The sequence below is a fragment of the Hylobates moloch genome, unplaced genomic scaffold (genome assembly GCF_009828535.3).
Source record: "Hylobates moloch isolate HMO894 unplaced genomic scaffold, HMol_V3 SCAFFOLD_14, whole genome shotgun sequence".
In the NCBI taxonomy this organism is placed as follows: domain Eukaryota; kingdom Metazoa; phylum Chordata; class Mammalia; order Primates; family Hylobatidae; genus Hylobates; species Hylobates moloch.
In genome coordinates, this window is record NW_026652289.1 from 327070 (window position 1) to 344144 (window position 17075).

Here is a 17075-nt window from a genome sequence, read left to right on the forward strand (position 1 = left end):
CCCAGCTACTCGGGAGGCTGAGGCAGGAGAATGGCGTGAACCCAGGAGGTGGAGCTTGTAGTGAGCTGAGATCGCACCACTGCGCTCCAGCCTAGGTGACAGAGCGAGACTCCATCTCAAAAAATAAAAATAAAAAAATAAAAAAAATTAGCCGGGCATGGTGGTGTGCACCTGTAATCCCAGCTACTCGGGAGGCTGAGGCAAGAGAATCACTTGAACCCGGGATGTGGGGGTTGCAGTGAGCTGAGATCGCGCCACTGTGCTCCAGCCTAGGCGAGAGAGCAAGACTCTGTCTCAAAAAAAAACCAAAAAAAAAAAAAAAAGTCACTTGGGAAGTCTGTCTTCAGCCAACAGTGCCAGAGAAGGCCACACACTGGTGGCTGCAGGTGCCATCGGCACATGACCATCGGCCCAACTACTGCCTGCCTGGCTCCCCACAGGGCTCCACCCACCCTTACCTCTATTTTGCTGGAAGTCCTTACCAACACCTGCGTTTAACAAACAGCATGGGACCAGACTTGCAGGTCATCATAGCTTCCTATGAAGCTGTCTCTTGATGGAGAATGAAAATCATTCTCGGGGAGATATTCACAGGGAGGAGCAAAGGGGTGGGAGAAGCAGGACACAAATAGAAATGAAAACACTGTCACAAGCATGAGATTGAGTCAGAACACATATGACAAGACATGACAATTCCAGTCACTTTAACTCCACTGCTCCAGCACGGGACGGACCCTGAGCTGCCCTGGCTGTAACCAAGCCCATCGGGCCATGTGGAGGCTGCTGTCATGTTGCTTTGTCATTGTTTATGACGGCACAGCGGTGTCCTCACACTCGCAAAGGGCGAGGAAGGGCATCAGAGGGCGCCTCTTCCACAGGTGCAAAACAGCACAGGAAGAGCCTGGGGAACGTGGACGCAATTTAAGACTTGGGGTGAGCATCAGAGGCCAGCCACGTGCTTGGCACCCAGGCTTGTGCCTCCTCCCGGAGCCCTCTTAGGACACCTGGACAGTTTCCCTAAGAAGTCTTGACTCAGAGGGCCGGGCGTGGTGGCTCACACCTGTAATCCCAGCACTGTAGGAGACCAAAGCAGGTAGATCACTTGAGGTCAGGCGTTTGACACCAGCCTGGCCAACAAGGTGAAACCCTGCCTCTACAAAAAAATACAAAAATTAGCCAGGCATGGTAGCATACGTTTGTAATCCCAGCTATCAGGGGATTGCTTGAAATCAGGAAGCAGAGGTTGCAGTGAGCTGAGACCGTGCCACTGCACTCCAGCCTGGGCAACAGAATGAGACTCTGTCTCAAAACAAAACAAAACAAAACAAAACGAAACAAAACAAAAAGAAATCTTCACTCAGAACTTCACTTTTGCCCCTGTGCTGACCCTGACGAGATTCTATCCAACCACCACCCACTACTGGCATTGCCAGGAATAGTTTCAAGAATTTACAGGACTGTCGCCCTTACAAATGTGGCAAGTACAGCACTGGGCTGTCCCCAGGACGCCCCTCCATACACAAGGACACAAGCCTTCCAAGTGGAAGAGAGTGAGGACTCGGGCGGGAGGCGCTGGGCCGTGGAGTCACGACTCACCTTCTCCAAATCCTCCTTCAGACGGGTTTCATGCTGCAACTTCTCGTACAAATTTCTATTTTCTATTTTTAGGAGTTCAATTTCTTCCTTGAGCTCAGTCTGAAGAAGCGAAAGTTTAACCTTGTGCTCAGTTTCCAGACCCAAGACTCTGGCTGCCACCTCTGTGTCGGCCTCCAAGTCCCCATCCTGCACACCCTGGAGATGCACCCAGGGAAGCTCTGTGTGGAAAAGGAGCAGGGAAGACAGTCAGGCCGGTGCTGGCCCTCGACGGAGCCCACAGTCCACACAGGCAGAACGGCAAACTATAAATGCTTCTGACAGCAGACACTGTGGATTTTCAAGCTCTGTGCTGACTCAGTGATGAAAGCAGGCACGGCTCTCTCAAGTCTCTCCTCCCTTTTGGGACACCTCCATGCTGCCCCAGCACAGTGCCGTCCTGAGTCATAGGGATGTCCTGGGCCCACACGACAGCCACACGACCCGCCCAGGCTACTCCTTCAGGTCAGGTGTGACAAGTGACCCTCCATGAGTTCCTGAGTGAGCCTCATGCCTGTAACCAGACGTGGGCACACATGTGTCACCCACGGTCTATGAGGCAGCCACAAGGACAGGGCCTGAGCTCAGGGGCCTGCCAGGGTTCCCGTCCCAGCACCTCCCCCTGCTGCTCTGTGCCCGGGCACGCTACTCCCACCGGCCCATCTCTTCTTCTGCAGAAGAGGAAAAAAGCAGAAGGGACTAGGTGCTGGCCAGGCACCAGTGGTGCCAACAACCATGTGCATCAAGGGGCGGCTGTGGGGACAACTGTGGTGCAGGGCAGACGGGAGTGAGGACCAGATGCAGGCGCCGCTGCACCACCCCCAGCTTGAAGGACGCCCAGGCAGGCCCAGGCTTCTCTCAACTTGGCCACAGCCCAGAATGGAGTCAGACCACACACCTCCCAGCAGGACCCGCGGCCTCAGCCCCTCACCCCCACCATGGACGGCAGCCCCACCATCTGCACAGTCCATGCCAGTGGCTAGGACCGCCTGCCCCTCCTGGAACCCATCAGTGGCCACTGTCTGGCGCCATGGGACCGTCACTCTGGGATGACTGCAGTTTCCTCTCTGTCACCTTCTGACCCCATAGCCCTGTGCCCCGTGCCCTGCCTGGACATCCCACAACCTTAGTCTGACTAGGCGAGCTGGGGGACCTGGGCCTGCTGGGAGCAGAGCAGGATCCTGGAAAAGCCTCCCCTGGGCCCAGTGGACACACATTCTCCCTCCAGAGGTGAATGGTCACCATGTCCATCCAGCAATCCCCATGACCCACAGGGTGGCCGCCCAGGTCAGACCTGCCCTGCTGGAGCACTGGCTCAGGACACGCACTCCTGCCCAGCCAGTGACCCCACGTCTAACGCCAAACCCTCATCAGGACACACTCTGTTGAGGCACCAGCCCCAGCAGAAGAGGTTGGAGCACTCAGCTACTTCACAGAGGACTTGGATCGAACCCAGGCACCCAGGCTCCCGGAGAATGTGCCCCAGACCTGGGACCTGCCGACACCATGGCGGGGCGGGAGGGGCTCACCTTGGCTGTGCCCTTTGGAGGGCTCCAGACGCCACCCGTGTTCCAATGCCAAAGTCTCCGCGCAGCATCTGTCTGAGACATGGCCCTCATGCTGGATGCAGAGGGGAGACTCCAGTGCTTCCAATTGGTGCCTGTGGCTTTCTTCTAACTCCGCCTGGAAGCATGGCAGGCTCTCCTACAGAGAAACCATGTGGGACAAGCACGTTAGTGAGCCAAGCTACCTCACTCGCAGCTATAACCCTCAAAGGTGTTTCCTGCTATGCACAAAGAAAACTCAAACCTCACCAGGTTCATGAGACCACACGCTGCGCCCTGGTGAACCCCACCAGCCCACTGGCGTGTTCACATGCTCTCGCGCCCACACCCGTCTCTCAGCCAGGCCTCCGGAAGACATACAGGAATTGGTGGCACTGACAGGGGCTGGTGCTCCCCAGGGCGGCAGGGCCCTGGACTGGGCAGACCTCTCCTCAATTCTCTCAGCAGCAAGGTTGGTACGGCACGTGCCCCTCACGTCTCCCCGGGTGGCCTCACATCTCAGGGCTGGGCTCTCTTCTCAAGGCCAGCCTCCTGTGACCACTGCCCACTAACAGCTGTGTCCTTATCACACCCACGCACAGAGGCAGGGGTTGGCCCTCAGGTGATACAGGAATGGCTGGTGGGGCTACCCACCCCAGCCCTTCCCGGATTCTCTCTGGCGCAAGGCCTGCTCATGGGAAGGTCCTGGCTGCCTGTTCCAGCTGGGCCCTTGCCCTTCTCTGGCATTTCCCCCATAGCCTCTTGTGCAGCAAATTCTGTGTTGGGGTCTGCTTTGCAGGGAACTCAAACTGGTGCACAGCCCACTGCCACCCTGCCTGGCCACCCTGCGGCCTCCAGCAGGCCCAGGGACCCTACTCCAGAGTGAGGGCTCCTGGTCGCTGCGCCCAGATGCCCTGAGTTCCCCTCCACTGGTTCCACCGTGCAACAAGCCACGCGGTGCTGCCCCTGCGTCTCCTCCCCATCCTCCCGTGTGTCCCCCGGAGACTGACACATGGCTTGCTCATGCTGCACAGCAAGTGCTGCACAGCCACGCGTACTGGTCGGCACCACACTGGCAGCACAGACCCAGAACATTCTATCATCCCAGAAGTTCCGTTTGGACAGCACTGCCACACAGAAGTTAAAGGGGACAGAAGTCACAGCATGGAAGCAACTCAAGCAAGAAACGCAAAAACCAGCAGACGCTCCATGTGGACTCAAAGCAAAGACACAATTTCACACCCTTCGAACTGCCACTGTCAAGTCTGACGAATGCAGCCCACTGCAGGCTGGAGGCCTTGCCCACAGCCAGGGCATCCCGGGGCTGAGGGAGGGGCTCCGGCTCCCCCGGCCACCCCCTTTCTTGATCAGACAGTGCATGGTGAGGCCCACCGCGGAGCAGCAGTGAGGTCGGGGCAGCATCCGCAAGCAGCCTTCCTCCCCTGGACAAGGCGGGACGGACAGAAACGCGGGCTCTGTAATGTGGAAGACGCAGGGCTGGAAGGTCATGAGCACGGGACTCCCCCACTTCTCAGCGCGCGGCCAATTACCTTATGTCGCTCAGGCTTGAGTTCATCAACGTGATCTTTTCTTCCTTTCTCAGGTTTCTCTTCTAAACCCACACAGGACAACCTGAAAGGAAAACATTTTATAAAAGCTTTACACACGTGCCCCTTTTCCATGCGTGCACCATTCCCTCCCCAGGGCCGACTGCTCACAGCAGAGGTGCCTCCTCGTGCTTCCAGTCAAGGACAGGCGATGCCCACGTGCAGGGAGCCGTGGCAGTCGCAAAACCAGAGACACGGCACAGGGACATGCAGGCCTGGAAGAGTGTGTGCCCGCCACTGACTCTCACACACACACACACACACACACACACACACACACACACACACACAAGGACACAGCACAGGGACACGCAGGCCTGGAAGAGTGTGTGCCCGCCACTGACTCTCTCTCTCTCACACACACACACACACACCAAGGACACAGCACAGGGACACGCAGGCCTGGAAGAGAGTGTGCCCGCCACTGACTCTCTCTCTCTCACACACACACACACACCAGGGACACAGCACAGGGACACGCAGGCCTGGACAGGAGTGTGCCTGTCACTGACACACACACACACACACACACACACACACGCCTGAAGGAGAGCGCCCCTGCCACCAACACACACACACATGCAGGCCTGGACAAAAGCGCACCCACTGACTCGTGCACACACACGCACATGCTGGCCTAGACGAGTGTGTGTCCATCACCAACATGTACACGCAGGCCTGGAGGAGAGTGTGGCCACCAATGGCTCGCACGCACACATGCAGGCCACATTCAGGTGCCCGTGCCTGTGTTATCTTTTTAGTCCGGACCATAAAATGTGTTTGTATAAAAGGCCATTGGTGCCTACTGGCATGAAATCACCAACAAAACTACCCCTGAACTCAGAGCCTGGCCCCTGCATGGCAGGAACTCACTGAGGCTGGAACTGCTTTGCTTACCCAACTTCCACAGAGTCCAGAAGAGCATCTTCGCTCGCCCCTTGCAGCCTCTGCTGTAACAGGGTTAGGTCTTCTTGGTAAGTTTTCTCAGCATCCCTTAATTTCTTTTCAAAATAAATCCTCAGTTGCTCCAGTTCAGACTCATGCTGGGTTTTTTCTCGCTGCTTCAGCTGTTCTAAATCTTCCACGCGAGAGGCTCGTGCCAGGAGTTGCTCATGTAGCTCTGCAACATGATGGAGCCAGGCAATCATCTTAAAATGCGATACCCACAACGAACCAGGCGAGAGGTAAGAGCTTGGTTACCTGTGATGGGGGCAGAACTCGGAAAAGGACCCATCCCAGAACCTGAGAGTGACGAGGGAACCCTACGGCTTAGACTCTCGAACACCCCGAGTGTGGAGAGCTCTCTCCAAGCAGTGGCAAGAGCCACAGGGCTGGGAGCAAGAGCAGCACTCCAAGTGGCAGGGATGTGGTAGGCACAGCCAGCAAGGAGACAGACGATGGTCCTGCAGCCCCAGGAAACTGGATCCAGACCAACGTCAAGCCCAGAAGCAGGCTCAGCAGGTTGGCACATGACAGCGGACACCTGGATGTGGGCTATGGGGGACCCTGGACAGAAAACCCAGCTGTGCCATCTTGGACTTTCTGTAAGCTGACAACTGTGTTGTTTTAGGCTACCAAGTTTGTGATAATTTGTTACACAGCAGCAGAGAAGCAACACGGACCTAAAAGAACTTGTCTCCATGGCTACTATGGTCAGAATACAGCCCGCTGGCTCTACAGCAGATGACAGCCAGCGACGGGTACCCCAGAGATGGCAAATCGGGGTTCTCTGCATGGGTCCTGAGAGGCAGGACAGAGACAAGCAGAGGACCACGCCAGAGCCGGAGCCTGCAGGGAGCAGCTGTGCCTGTGGCCCCCTCAGCTTCTCTCTTCTCCAGCCTCCAGCGACAGACAGACCCCCAGAGAAAGATAAATCGACACACTCTCAGCTGCACCTGGTCCCGACAGGGTGCAGGGCTGGGAGGCGGAGCCAGGCCTGGTGCCCTGGTGACAGTGGCGGTGTCTCCAGTTCTTTCTCCTAAGTGCTCTTTGCTTTAAATCCCACCACCCACAAGGACAAGTTGGGCCAGAAGGCTCTGTCAGCGCATGAGTGCCAGGAGACACGCAGTGGCTCGCCCTCCTGTCCTGTGGCCCTGGGTGCCAGTGCCTGAATTGGGCTTGGCCAGCCCCTGCCCTCAGGCACCATCCTCGCCCGCTGCACAAAGACCTCTCTGACACGGAACGGGGGGCCCGGGGTTGGGGTCTCCAGAGGTGCTCAGCTATAAGGGACACCTGGAGCAGAGCTGCCTTCAGCAAGTGGCCTGGAGAGCTGGGGCCACAGGAGCCTGGCAGCAGGATGTGGGGCACTGCTCTGTGACCCCAGACACCAGGTGAGCCTGCACTTGGACAGCACTCAACTGTCCTTCCGAGGCAAACGCTCAGCACCACTGGTAAGCTTTCCTTAGACATGAAGGCACCCCCTGCGAGTGTTGGTCTCGGCCTTGAGGGACACACAGGTGCACGTCACTGCTGCACTGACTTGCTTAGCATAAAACCAGGGCTGTCTCCCACAAAGCAAACCTCCACCTTCAAATTAGACACCTCAACCTTCAGGATGTCAAACAGGTAAATCCACTTTTTTGGGTTTGCTAGAATTGTTAAATTCTGGCTTGGGGTTACAACAATGAAAAACACACAGCTTCAGCTTTTGAGGATCTGAATTTTCCAATACGATTCCTCACCACTCAATTCCTGTCTACTGGTCCTGGCAGAATCAAGCTGGGACCACAAGCGCCTGATCTCTTCTTGTGATTGCGCCTTCAGGTCTTCATATGATGCTTGAAGATTCTCTAACTGGAAAAAGCAAAGCGTCCAGGTGAGATCTTAATGAGCTCAAGGCCCCCACCCCAGCAGTGATGTGTGTGATTTTAACCCTGCCACTGCGATCCTAAGGGTAAAAGCTCACATCCCAAACCTGCAGCTCGGAGAAAGCCAGCCACAGCAGAGACCGAGAGAGCTCTGTCTGTGACAAGTGGGATCAGTCAGTGCTGACCCCACAAGGCCAGGCACTTTCAGAATCTCAGGAACTTCCAGGTCTGTTTGTCTCAGCTGAGGAGTTGGCACGGCCAGGTTCCATGCCGGCCGCAGCTGTGCGGTTTCATCTTGTGCACCTCCCTGCTTCAGTTTAGGGTCACACGTACAGACCGCTGAATGGAATTTAGGGAGTCTTACTAGCCCACAGTACCCAACACTCCCAAATAGGAGGTCTCTCACTTTCAATACTTTTACATTAAGGAAGCAGGTACCTCTTACACCTTGACACTAAACTTTTCTGTACAATCAGCAAGAGCCCAGCCTAGGGCGGCATGGCGTGATGTCCTCCTGGGCAACGCTGCACCTGGGGCTGGCCTGTCCTCCTCGTGGAAATGGCTCCTCCTACCTTTCCCCATCAAGGACATCAGGACCAGAAGATGCTACCAGCCCCCTCTTTCCCATCTCAGAGGGAGAGCCTGGCACAGCCCAGGGAGAGACTGGGGGTGTGGAGTGAGCCCCGGCCTGGACTCTCTGCAGGAGAGGAGGGTGTGTGGGCACCAGAGTCCCGCTGGGAGACACAAGGGGCCCAGGACAGGCCTCCCTAAGACCCTAGACCCCAACTACTTCCGTGTTCTCAGGTTTGTAAATCTTTCACACACCACGATTAACCCTATCTCTGATTTATGCTTTAATTTCTTCAACTGATTCTTGGGATACTCAGTTTGAGTCTCAGGTTTGTCAGGCCTCCAATGAGGACCACATCGACATTTTGATACGTAGTGTTTCATTAGAGAAGCATCTTGAATACACACAGCAGAAAGAAATGCTTGTTAACTTTTCCTAGGAATCTCGTGTGTACTGGATCACGGTTAGAGGATGTGGCCTTACACTCCTACCTAGTGTTTGCAATTTGTGTAACTGTCTCAGGGACACCTGCAAAGAATATGCATTTCTAAGTACAAGATTGAACATAATTATTAAATCAGTCTCACAGACTATATCCTTACACTTTTATCACCACTAACAGTCTATTTATTTTATTTTATTTTATTTTATTTTATTTTATTTTATTTATTTGTTTTTGAGACGGAGGCTTGCTCTGTCGCCCAGGCTGGAGTGCAGTGGTGAGATCTCAGCTCACCGCAACCTCCACCTCCTAGGTTCAAGCGATTCTCGTGCCTCAGCCTCCTGAGTAGCTGGGATTACAGACGCCCACCACCATGCCTGGCTAATTTTTGTCTCAAACTCCTGAGCTCATGATCTGCCCACCTTGGCCCTCCAAAGTGATAGAATTACAGGCGTGAACCACTGTTCCCAGACAGTCTCTTTAAATTTAGTACTTAAGTTTTAGCAAATAACATAATATGAAATAGCCCAATTCCAAAATCTGTTAAAACTTCCCTAATATACCAAGTAATTAAAATAACAAAGCTGCTGCCCACCTCCAGCTGTTTTTCTTTCTCGCTCTCTTTGAACTTTAACTCCAAATCTTCTAAACACCGGCCGTGCTCGGACTGCAGTTCTTCACGTAACTTCTCAATGGCTGCTTGATGATGACTCTCCAGGTTCCTAAGGGCCCCTAGAAAGGTAAAGCAATGGCACTTGGTTTACAAGACATCACTCTCCTCAACAGTGACCTCAGTGACAATAATGGTGCACCCAGAGCGCTGCCACCCAGAGCCCCGTCCTGGGTGCCCTCACCTCCCCCGGGCCCCTCGTTTGAGCCTCACACGCCTGAGAGCACCAGGGGACATCACCTATCCACGCCACCCACCATGAGGGTCAAGCTGGAACACACAACCCTGGAGTTTGAAAAGTGAACAAGCACAACACTGCTGCTTTGTAATCATTTAGCAACTGAACACGCCAAGAAAAATCTCTGAAACAAAGATCGAGGTTTAAGGACCCTGACAGACCTGTGACCCATGACGGCCACCAGCATGTCACATGTGCATGGAGCCATCCAGCATTTAGAAGGTAGGAAACGTGCCCAACGACGCATGGTGACATGAACGACATTCCTTCCAGTACCACCCAGGAAAATTCAGTCCCACTCCAAACTTGCTCATTCTCATTACTCACATTCAGCCTGGTTTTTGTCTTGAAAAATCTTCTCCAACTCAGCTCTCTGTTCTGCCAATTCTTTCTGAAACTGGTTTTGTAAATCCTCCATTTCTGATTGATGCTTTGCAGACAATTCTTTGCGTAGATTTTCTAAACATAAATCTTTTTCAGATTCCCAGTCTTCCTTCAGGGTCTAATTTAAAAGAAAAAAAAATTAAAGTCAATAGTTGATTATCTGTGCTAAAGAAATTTAAATCACACAGTCAAAACCTATGAGCAGGCCAGGCGACGTGGCTCATGTCTGTAATCCCAGCACTTTGAGAGGCTGAGGCGGGCAGATCGTCTGAGCTCAGGAGTTAGGGTTACAGACTCGCCTGGGCAACATAGTGAGACCCCATCTCTACAAAACAAAAATACAAAAATACAAAAATTAGTGGGATGTGGTGGCATGTGCCTATAGTCCCAGCTACTTGGGAGGCTGAGGCAGGAGGATCAATTGAGCCCAGGAGGTCAAGGCTGCAGTGAGCTGTGATTGTGCCACTGCACTCTAGCCTGGGAGGCAGAATGAGACCCTGTCTCAAAAAGAAAAAAAAAAAAGAACAGGCAGTCATGGCCCCCAACTAAACTGTCCCGACAGGCCTTATACCCAGTCTCTCCCCTGAATGCTGACAGGACACAAAAGCAGAAGCATCCGGGGGCAAGCAGTCAAGGAAAAGTGAGCAAGGACCACCCACCACAAAACAGACTGCCCTCTGCACACGAGGACCACCCACCCTGAAACAGACCAGCCTCTGCACAGGTACCACCCACCCCGAAACAGACAGGCCTCTGCACGCGAGGCCTAATCCACACAGTCACCCTCAAAGCGTTAGGAATACATCTCCCTATAAGGCCCAGGGGCCAATTGCAACTTTGCCAACCTCCACCCAAGGGCTGGGCTCTGTCCCAAGTGTTCTGAGAAATGGGTCTCATTGCCTGGGTCAGAGGGGCAGGTGACCGCAACACAACCCCAAGCCTGGACTGACATCCATCGTCTGCCAAGGGCCTGAGAGCTGCCCGGATGCCTGACTCACGAGGGGCCTCCACACTCAGCATGGCTGACAGCTCAGCCCTCTAGCGGAGGGCCTGGCAATGACGGGGCACTGCTACCTGTGGTCCCCAGTGAGGCCACCCACAGCAGGTGCAACCCGCCCCACCCAAAACCTCCTCCCTGTGTGGTATTCTCCCCGGCACCCCAGCACCCACACCCCATGCACTGCAGGGAACTGCCACATCCACGAGGGCAGAGGCTGTGTCCCAGAACACAGCTGAGGGGCAGGCCACGGGGGCCACTCAGAAGCCAGCATGGAGGGGCCAATCAGCGCCTTTATGTTATACACGTCAACGTGAAACAACAAAACAAGTTTTCTGACAAATACAAACGATATAAACAAAGAATGCAATACACTTTCAACCAGCATATTCTAATAAAGCCTCGACTGGCTTCTGTCTGAATCATGGCGAGGAGCGTTCTCATGGGACCTGGTGAGAAAGGAAAAACAACATACACAGAGGCGTGGATTTTAGAATCGATCCCAGGTACCTTTACTATCTGGGCGTTTTTCTCCATTTCTGATTGTAACCTCTCCTTCAGCTCAGCTGCAAGAAAAACAAAAAGCAGCTCAGGCCACTGCATCTCAACCTTTTCAGTGACCCGACTGCCCAGGAAACGACCAGGCTCTGGCACCCACTGGACACGTGCCAGCATTCACGGGCTAGCAGGATGTGTCTGTGATGATGCTTGGCTTTAATAACAAACTGAGGACACCATGACTTCCAGACACACAGGACGACCTAAGAGAGGAGGTGAAGGCCAGCTCTGGGTCACACCTATCACAGACCACCTGGAAACCTGCTCTAATAATCTCCTGGCCACAAAAACCCAAGGGCCCCCTTTGTTCACCCCTCTCACGGTGCCAGACACCAGGCAAGGTGCTGAGAACGAGATGGGGAGACAGTGCTAGGGCGCCCCAGCTTCCAACCCCAAGAGGGAACAGGCACTAGAATGCCCACGCTGAGCCCACATGCCGCCCATGCCCGCCTAGCCGTGCAGTACCTGCTTCCTGTCCACACCTGAGCACCACCTCCTCCTTCTCCCGTGCGTGCTGCTCCCTAAGGAGCTCCAGCTCGTGCTGCTGCCTGCTCTGTAGCAGGGCCAGCTCCTGGGCACGCCGGCTATTGAGCATCTCCCGCAGCTCCGTCAGTGCCGTCTCCTTCTCCTTCTGGAGGTTGGCCTGTGTCAGCTCCAGCTGCGCCGTGTGCATGTTGCTCAGACTCAGGCGCAGCGCCTCCAGTTCAAGGCCATGCACGGCCTGCAGTGGAGAAAAGGCCTCTGATAAGGGCCCATGGTCAGAACCAGGGCGCATCAGGGAGACACAGAAGCATGAATGAGAATGAGTAAGGAAGACACAGAAAAGGAAACAGCAGACACCACCTGGAAGCAGGGGCAGGACAGAGAGGCCCGGATGCCACTGAGATGCCACCCAGCTACTCCGCCAGTGACCCCACAGCGCATCACTGCCCTGAGCACCAGCACCCCGAATTCCTTCACTGTATGACGGCACTGTGTGTACCTGGAGGGGGCTTCACAGCTGACAGGGAGAGCAACCGGCCCTGAGGTCAGTGTGTCACTCATGTGGCCTGCACCTGACCAAGCCCCCTGACCCCAGGCATCCACGTGTGTCTCCTTCACCGGCCCTGCTGATGGCCCCACACACAGAACGTGGAAACAGAGAAGGCAGAGAAAGGAGATGGCAGCGCCCGCCCCCCCACACCTGGATGCCCACTGTGCCCTGTGGGGATAACAGAGCCCACGCTGTGAGCCTGTGCGGGCCCCGCCGGGTCACCTGACTCTGCTGCAGGCCAGCCTCATCTTCACGGCCGCTCTCCAGGTCAGTAATGGCAAGTTCACATTCTTGTTCACACTCCTGGGGAAAAAAGGCAAAGGATGTGGTCCAGAATTCACATGAGAAAACAGTCACTAAGAAGCCACAGTGATGTGCCCAAGAACTGACAACGCACGTCCTCACAAAATCCCATTCGCAGCTGTTCACAGCAGCATCACTCGCAACGGCTAGAAGGTGGGAGCAAACCAAATGCCTCCTGAGGGATGAATGGATGAACAAACGTGGGCTGCCATTCAGCCACAAGAAGGAACGAAGCCCCAACTCAGGCTGCAACACAGAGGAGCCCTGAAGACGTGAGGCTGAGTGACAGGGCAGACACAGAAGACCACGTGTGGTGAGGTTCCATTTACATCAAGTGTTCAGGATCTGCAAATCCGCAGACATGGAGCAGTCTGGAGGCTGCGAGGAGCTGAGGGAGGAGAGCGGGGTGGCTGCCACGAGCACCAGGCTTCCTTCTGGGGTGATGATAATGTCTGGAACCACTGGAGATGATGCTCACACACGCTGTGAATGTACTAAATGCCACTGAGGTCTGTACTTTAAAATGGTGAATTGTATGCTTGTTAATTGTATCTCATTAAAAAAAAATGATGGAAAAATACTAAACCCGCTTAAATGACAATGTAAAGTCAAAGTCCCAGAAACAGGCCAGGCACGATGGCTCATGCCTGTAATCCCAGCACTTTGGGAGGCCAAGACAGGCAGATCACCTGAGGTCAGGAGTTCGAGACCAGCCTGGCCAACATGGTGAAACCCCATCTCTATTAAAAATACAAAAATTAGCCAGGCGTGGTGGCAGGCACCTGTAGTGTCAGCTACTCGGGAGGCTGAGGCAGGAGGATCACTTGAACCTGGAAGGCACAGGTTGCAGTGAGCTGAGATCACGCCACTGCACTCCAGCCTGGGCAACAGAGCGAGACTCCACCTCAAAAAATAAATAAATAAAATAAAGTCCCAGAAACAGAAGCTGTGGACTCTCCCCACGCCACAGCAGTGTTGCCACGGGAGGAACAAACAACGTGCTCTCAGGAAAAAGGGGGAAATGACACCTACAGAGAGAAAATGTGCATAAAATGCCTGGAAAAAGCGGGTACCAATGAAAGGTAAACCAATCTAGAGACACAAACTTTAAAGATCTTTGTATGGCCACTAAATCAGCAAAAGTTGGTAAAAATATTACAAATCCTCAGTGCCACCACAGTCACAGGAAACAAATGCACCCAAACACTACCAACATCAGAATCAGTTGCTTCAACGTTTTTCTCAGCAGCCGTTTTGGCAACATAGCTCGAGCCACAGAAAGCCTTTCCCTGTCTCAACATTCCCACCTCTGGAAACCTTTTCAGCAGCAATAACCTAAAGGGAAAAGAAAAGCTGCAGGGGGCCCCTCGGCACGGATCCCGAGCTCACCGTCACCGTGGCCCTCCCAGCAGGCTCCTGCCCCTCAACTGGCGCCTGGGATGTATCCCCTGCCTGTGGAAGCGACCGTTCTCCGGCTTCCCCCGCATCAGCCAGGCACCTTTCTGGGCTCCAGGTGACCCACTTGCTCACAGAGTACTTCAGATTAAAAAATGACCCAAACTAAATTTTTCTGCCTCAACTGGAGAACTGGCTAGGGGTGGAGAGATACAGGCTTGATACAGTTGCAAAGGCTAGAAAGGCCCCCAGAGGAACTAGACAGAGAAGGGTGGCATGGTGGGCTCCACAGGGGCTGCCTGTGCGGGGACTCGTCCCGAGGGCGGGCGGCCACATGAGTGCAGCAACATCTCCCTTCAACGTCAGGAGCTCGGGCCGGGCGCGGTGGTTCACACCTGGAATCCCAGCACTTTGGGAGGCCAAGGCGGGTGGATCATGAGGTCATGAGATTGAGAACATCCTGGCCAACATGGTGAAACCCTCTCTCTACCAAAAATACAAAAAAATTAGCTGGGCGTGGTGGCGGACACCTGTAGTCCCAGCTACTCGGGAGGCTGTGGCAGGAGAATGGCGTGAACCCGGGAGGCGGACCCGGCAGAGCGTGCAGTGAACAGAAATGGCGCCACTGCACTCCAGCCTGGGCGAAAGAGCAGGACTCCATCTCAAAAAAAAAAAAGTTGGAAAGAGCACAGATAATCTAAGCTCACACCTCAAGGAAGTAGAGAAACAAGAGCACACCAAACCCAAACCCAACAGGAGAAAAGAAATAATCAGGATCAGAGCAGAATGAAATGAAATTGCTATGAAAAATTCAAAAGATAGCCAGGCATGGTGGCTCACGCCTGTAATCCCAGCACTTTGGGAGGCTGAGGCAGGCGGATCACCTGAGGTCAGGAGTTCTAGACCAGCCTGGCCAACATGGAGAAACCCCGTCTCTACTAAAAATACAAAATTAGCCAGGTGTGGTGGCGCATGCCTGTAATCCCAGCTACTCGGGAGGCTGAGGCAGGAAAATCGCCTGAACCCAGGAGGCGGAGGTTGCAGTGAGCCGAGATCGTGCCATTGCACTCTAGCCTGGGCAACAATAGCGAAACTCCATCTCAAAAAAAAAAAAAAAGAAAGAAAAGAAAAATACAAGGCCGGGCGCGGTGACTCACGCTTGTAATCCCAGCACTTTGGGAGGCCGAGGCAGGTGGATCACGAGGTCAGGAGATCGAGAACACGGTGAAACCCCATCTCTACTAAAAATACAAAAAAATCAGCCAGGCGTGGTGGCGGGCGCCTGTAGTCCCTGCCACTCGGAGAGGCTAAGGCAGGAGAATGGCGTGAACCCGGGAAGCGGAGCTTGCAGTGAGCCGAGATTGCGCCACTGCACTCCAGCCTGGGCGACAGAGCGAGACTCCGTCTCAAAAAAAAAAAAAAAAAAAAAAGAAAAAGAAAAATACAAAAGATAAATGAAACGAAAAGCTGGTTCTTTGAAAAGATAAACAGGCTGGGCATGGTGGCTCATGCCTGTAATCCCAGCACTTTGGGAGGCCAAGGCGGGCAGATCACGAGGTCAGGAGATTGAGACCATCCTGGCCAACACAGTGAAACCCTATCTCCACTGAATATACAAAAAAATTAGCTGGGCGTGGTGGCAGGCGCCTGTAGTCCCAGCTACTCTGGAGGCTGAGGCAGGAGAATGGCGTGAACCCAGGAAGCAGAGCTTGCAGTGAGCGGAGATCGCGCCACTGCACTTCAGCCTGGGCAACAGAGCGATACTCCATCTCAAAAAAAAAGAAAAACAAAACTGATAGATTAGTGAGATTAACCAGGAAAGGAAGAGAGAAAATCCAAATAAGCTCAATTAGAAACTAAATGGGAGACATTACAACCAATACCACAGAAATACCAAAGATCATTCAAGGCCACTATGAGCACCTTTATGTGCACAAACGAGAAAACCCAGAGGCGATGGATAAATTCCTGGAAATACACATCCCTTTGAGATTAGACTAGGAAGAAACAGAAATTCTGAACAGATCGGTAACAAGCAGCAAGACTGAAACAGTAATTTAAAAACTGCCAACAAAAAATGTCCAGGACCAGAGGGATTCACAGCTGAATTCTATCAGACATTCAAAGAATTGGTACTAATCCTACTGAAACTATTCCAAAAGATAGAGAAAGACAGAATCCTTCCTAAATCATTCTATGAAGTCAGTATCACCCTAATACCAAAACCAAGAAAGGACATAACAAAAAAAGAAAACCACAGACCAATATCCCTGATGAACATAGATGCAAAAATCTTCAACAAAATACTAGCTAACAGAATCCAACAGCACATAAAAAAGATAATACACCTGGGTTTCATACCAGGGATGCAAGGTTTAACACACACAAGTCAACAAATGTGATACACCACATAAACAGCATTAAAAAGAAAAATCACATGATCATCTCGATAGATGCAGAAGCAGCATTTGACAAAATCCAGGATCGCTTTACGATTAAAACCCTCAGCAAAATCGGCATAGAAGGGACAATAAAAGCCATTCGTGACAAACCCACAGCCAACATTACACTGAAAAGGGAGAAGTTGAAGGCATTTTAGAACTGGAAAAAGACAAGGATGCTCACTTTCACCACTGCTCTGGAGTCCTAGCCAGAGCAATCAGACAAGGGAAGAAATAGAGGGCATCCACATTAGTAACGAGGAAAAACAGTCCGTCTGCCGATGATAGGATCGTTTACCTAGAAAACCCTGGAGACCCATCCAGAAAGCTCCTACATCTGATCAATGAATTCAGTAAAGTTTCAGGACACAAAATCAACGTACACAAATCAGTAGCACTGCTATACCCCGAAAGTGAGCAAGCTGAGAACCAAAATGAAGAACTCAACACCTT

The 17075-nt window shown here is 53.1% G+C and overlaps 1 protein-coding gene across 5 annotated transcripts in view; it reads right to left on the reverse strand.

Moving 5' to 3' along the window:
* Positions 1-17075, reverse strand: part of PCNT (pericentrin) — a 118841-nt gene that overhangs the window by 81961 nt on the left and 19805 nt on the right. For 4 of the 5 annotated variants that reach the window (XM_058427624.1, XM_032174550.2, XM_032174549.2 and 1 more), the window contains exons 4-13: positions 12706-12786; positions 11916-12171; positions 11403-11458; positions 9839-10013; positions 9199-9335; positions 7465-7576; positions 5681-5903; positions 4727-4808; positions 3162-3336; positions 1597-1814 (exon numbers count right to left, since the gene is read on the reverse strand). In XM_058427624.1, the coding sequence (XP_058283607.1) occupies positions 1597-1814; positions 3162-3336; positions 4727-4808; positions 5681-5903; positions 7465-7576; positions 9199-9335; positions 9839-10013; positions 11403-11458; positions 11916-12171; positions 12706-12786 (1515 nt within the window). Of the gene's footprint in view, positions 1-1596; positions 1815-3161; positions 3337-4726; positions 4809-4894; positions 4952-5680; positions 5904-7464; positions 7577-9198; positions 9336-9838; positions 10014-11402; positions 11459-11915; positions 12172-12705; positions 12787-17075 lie in introns of those variants that run through there. The other variant, XM_058427625.1, reaches the window with a different exon arrangement.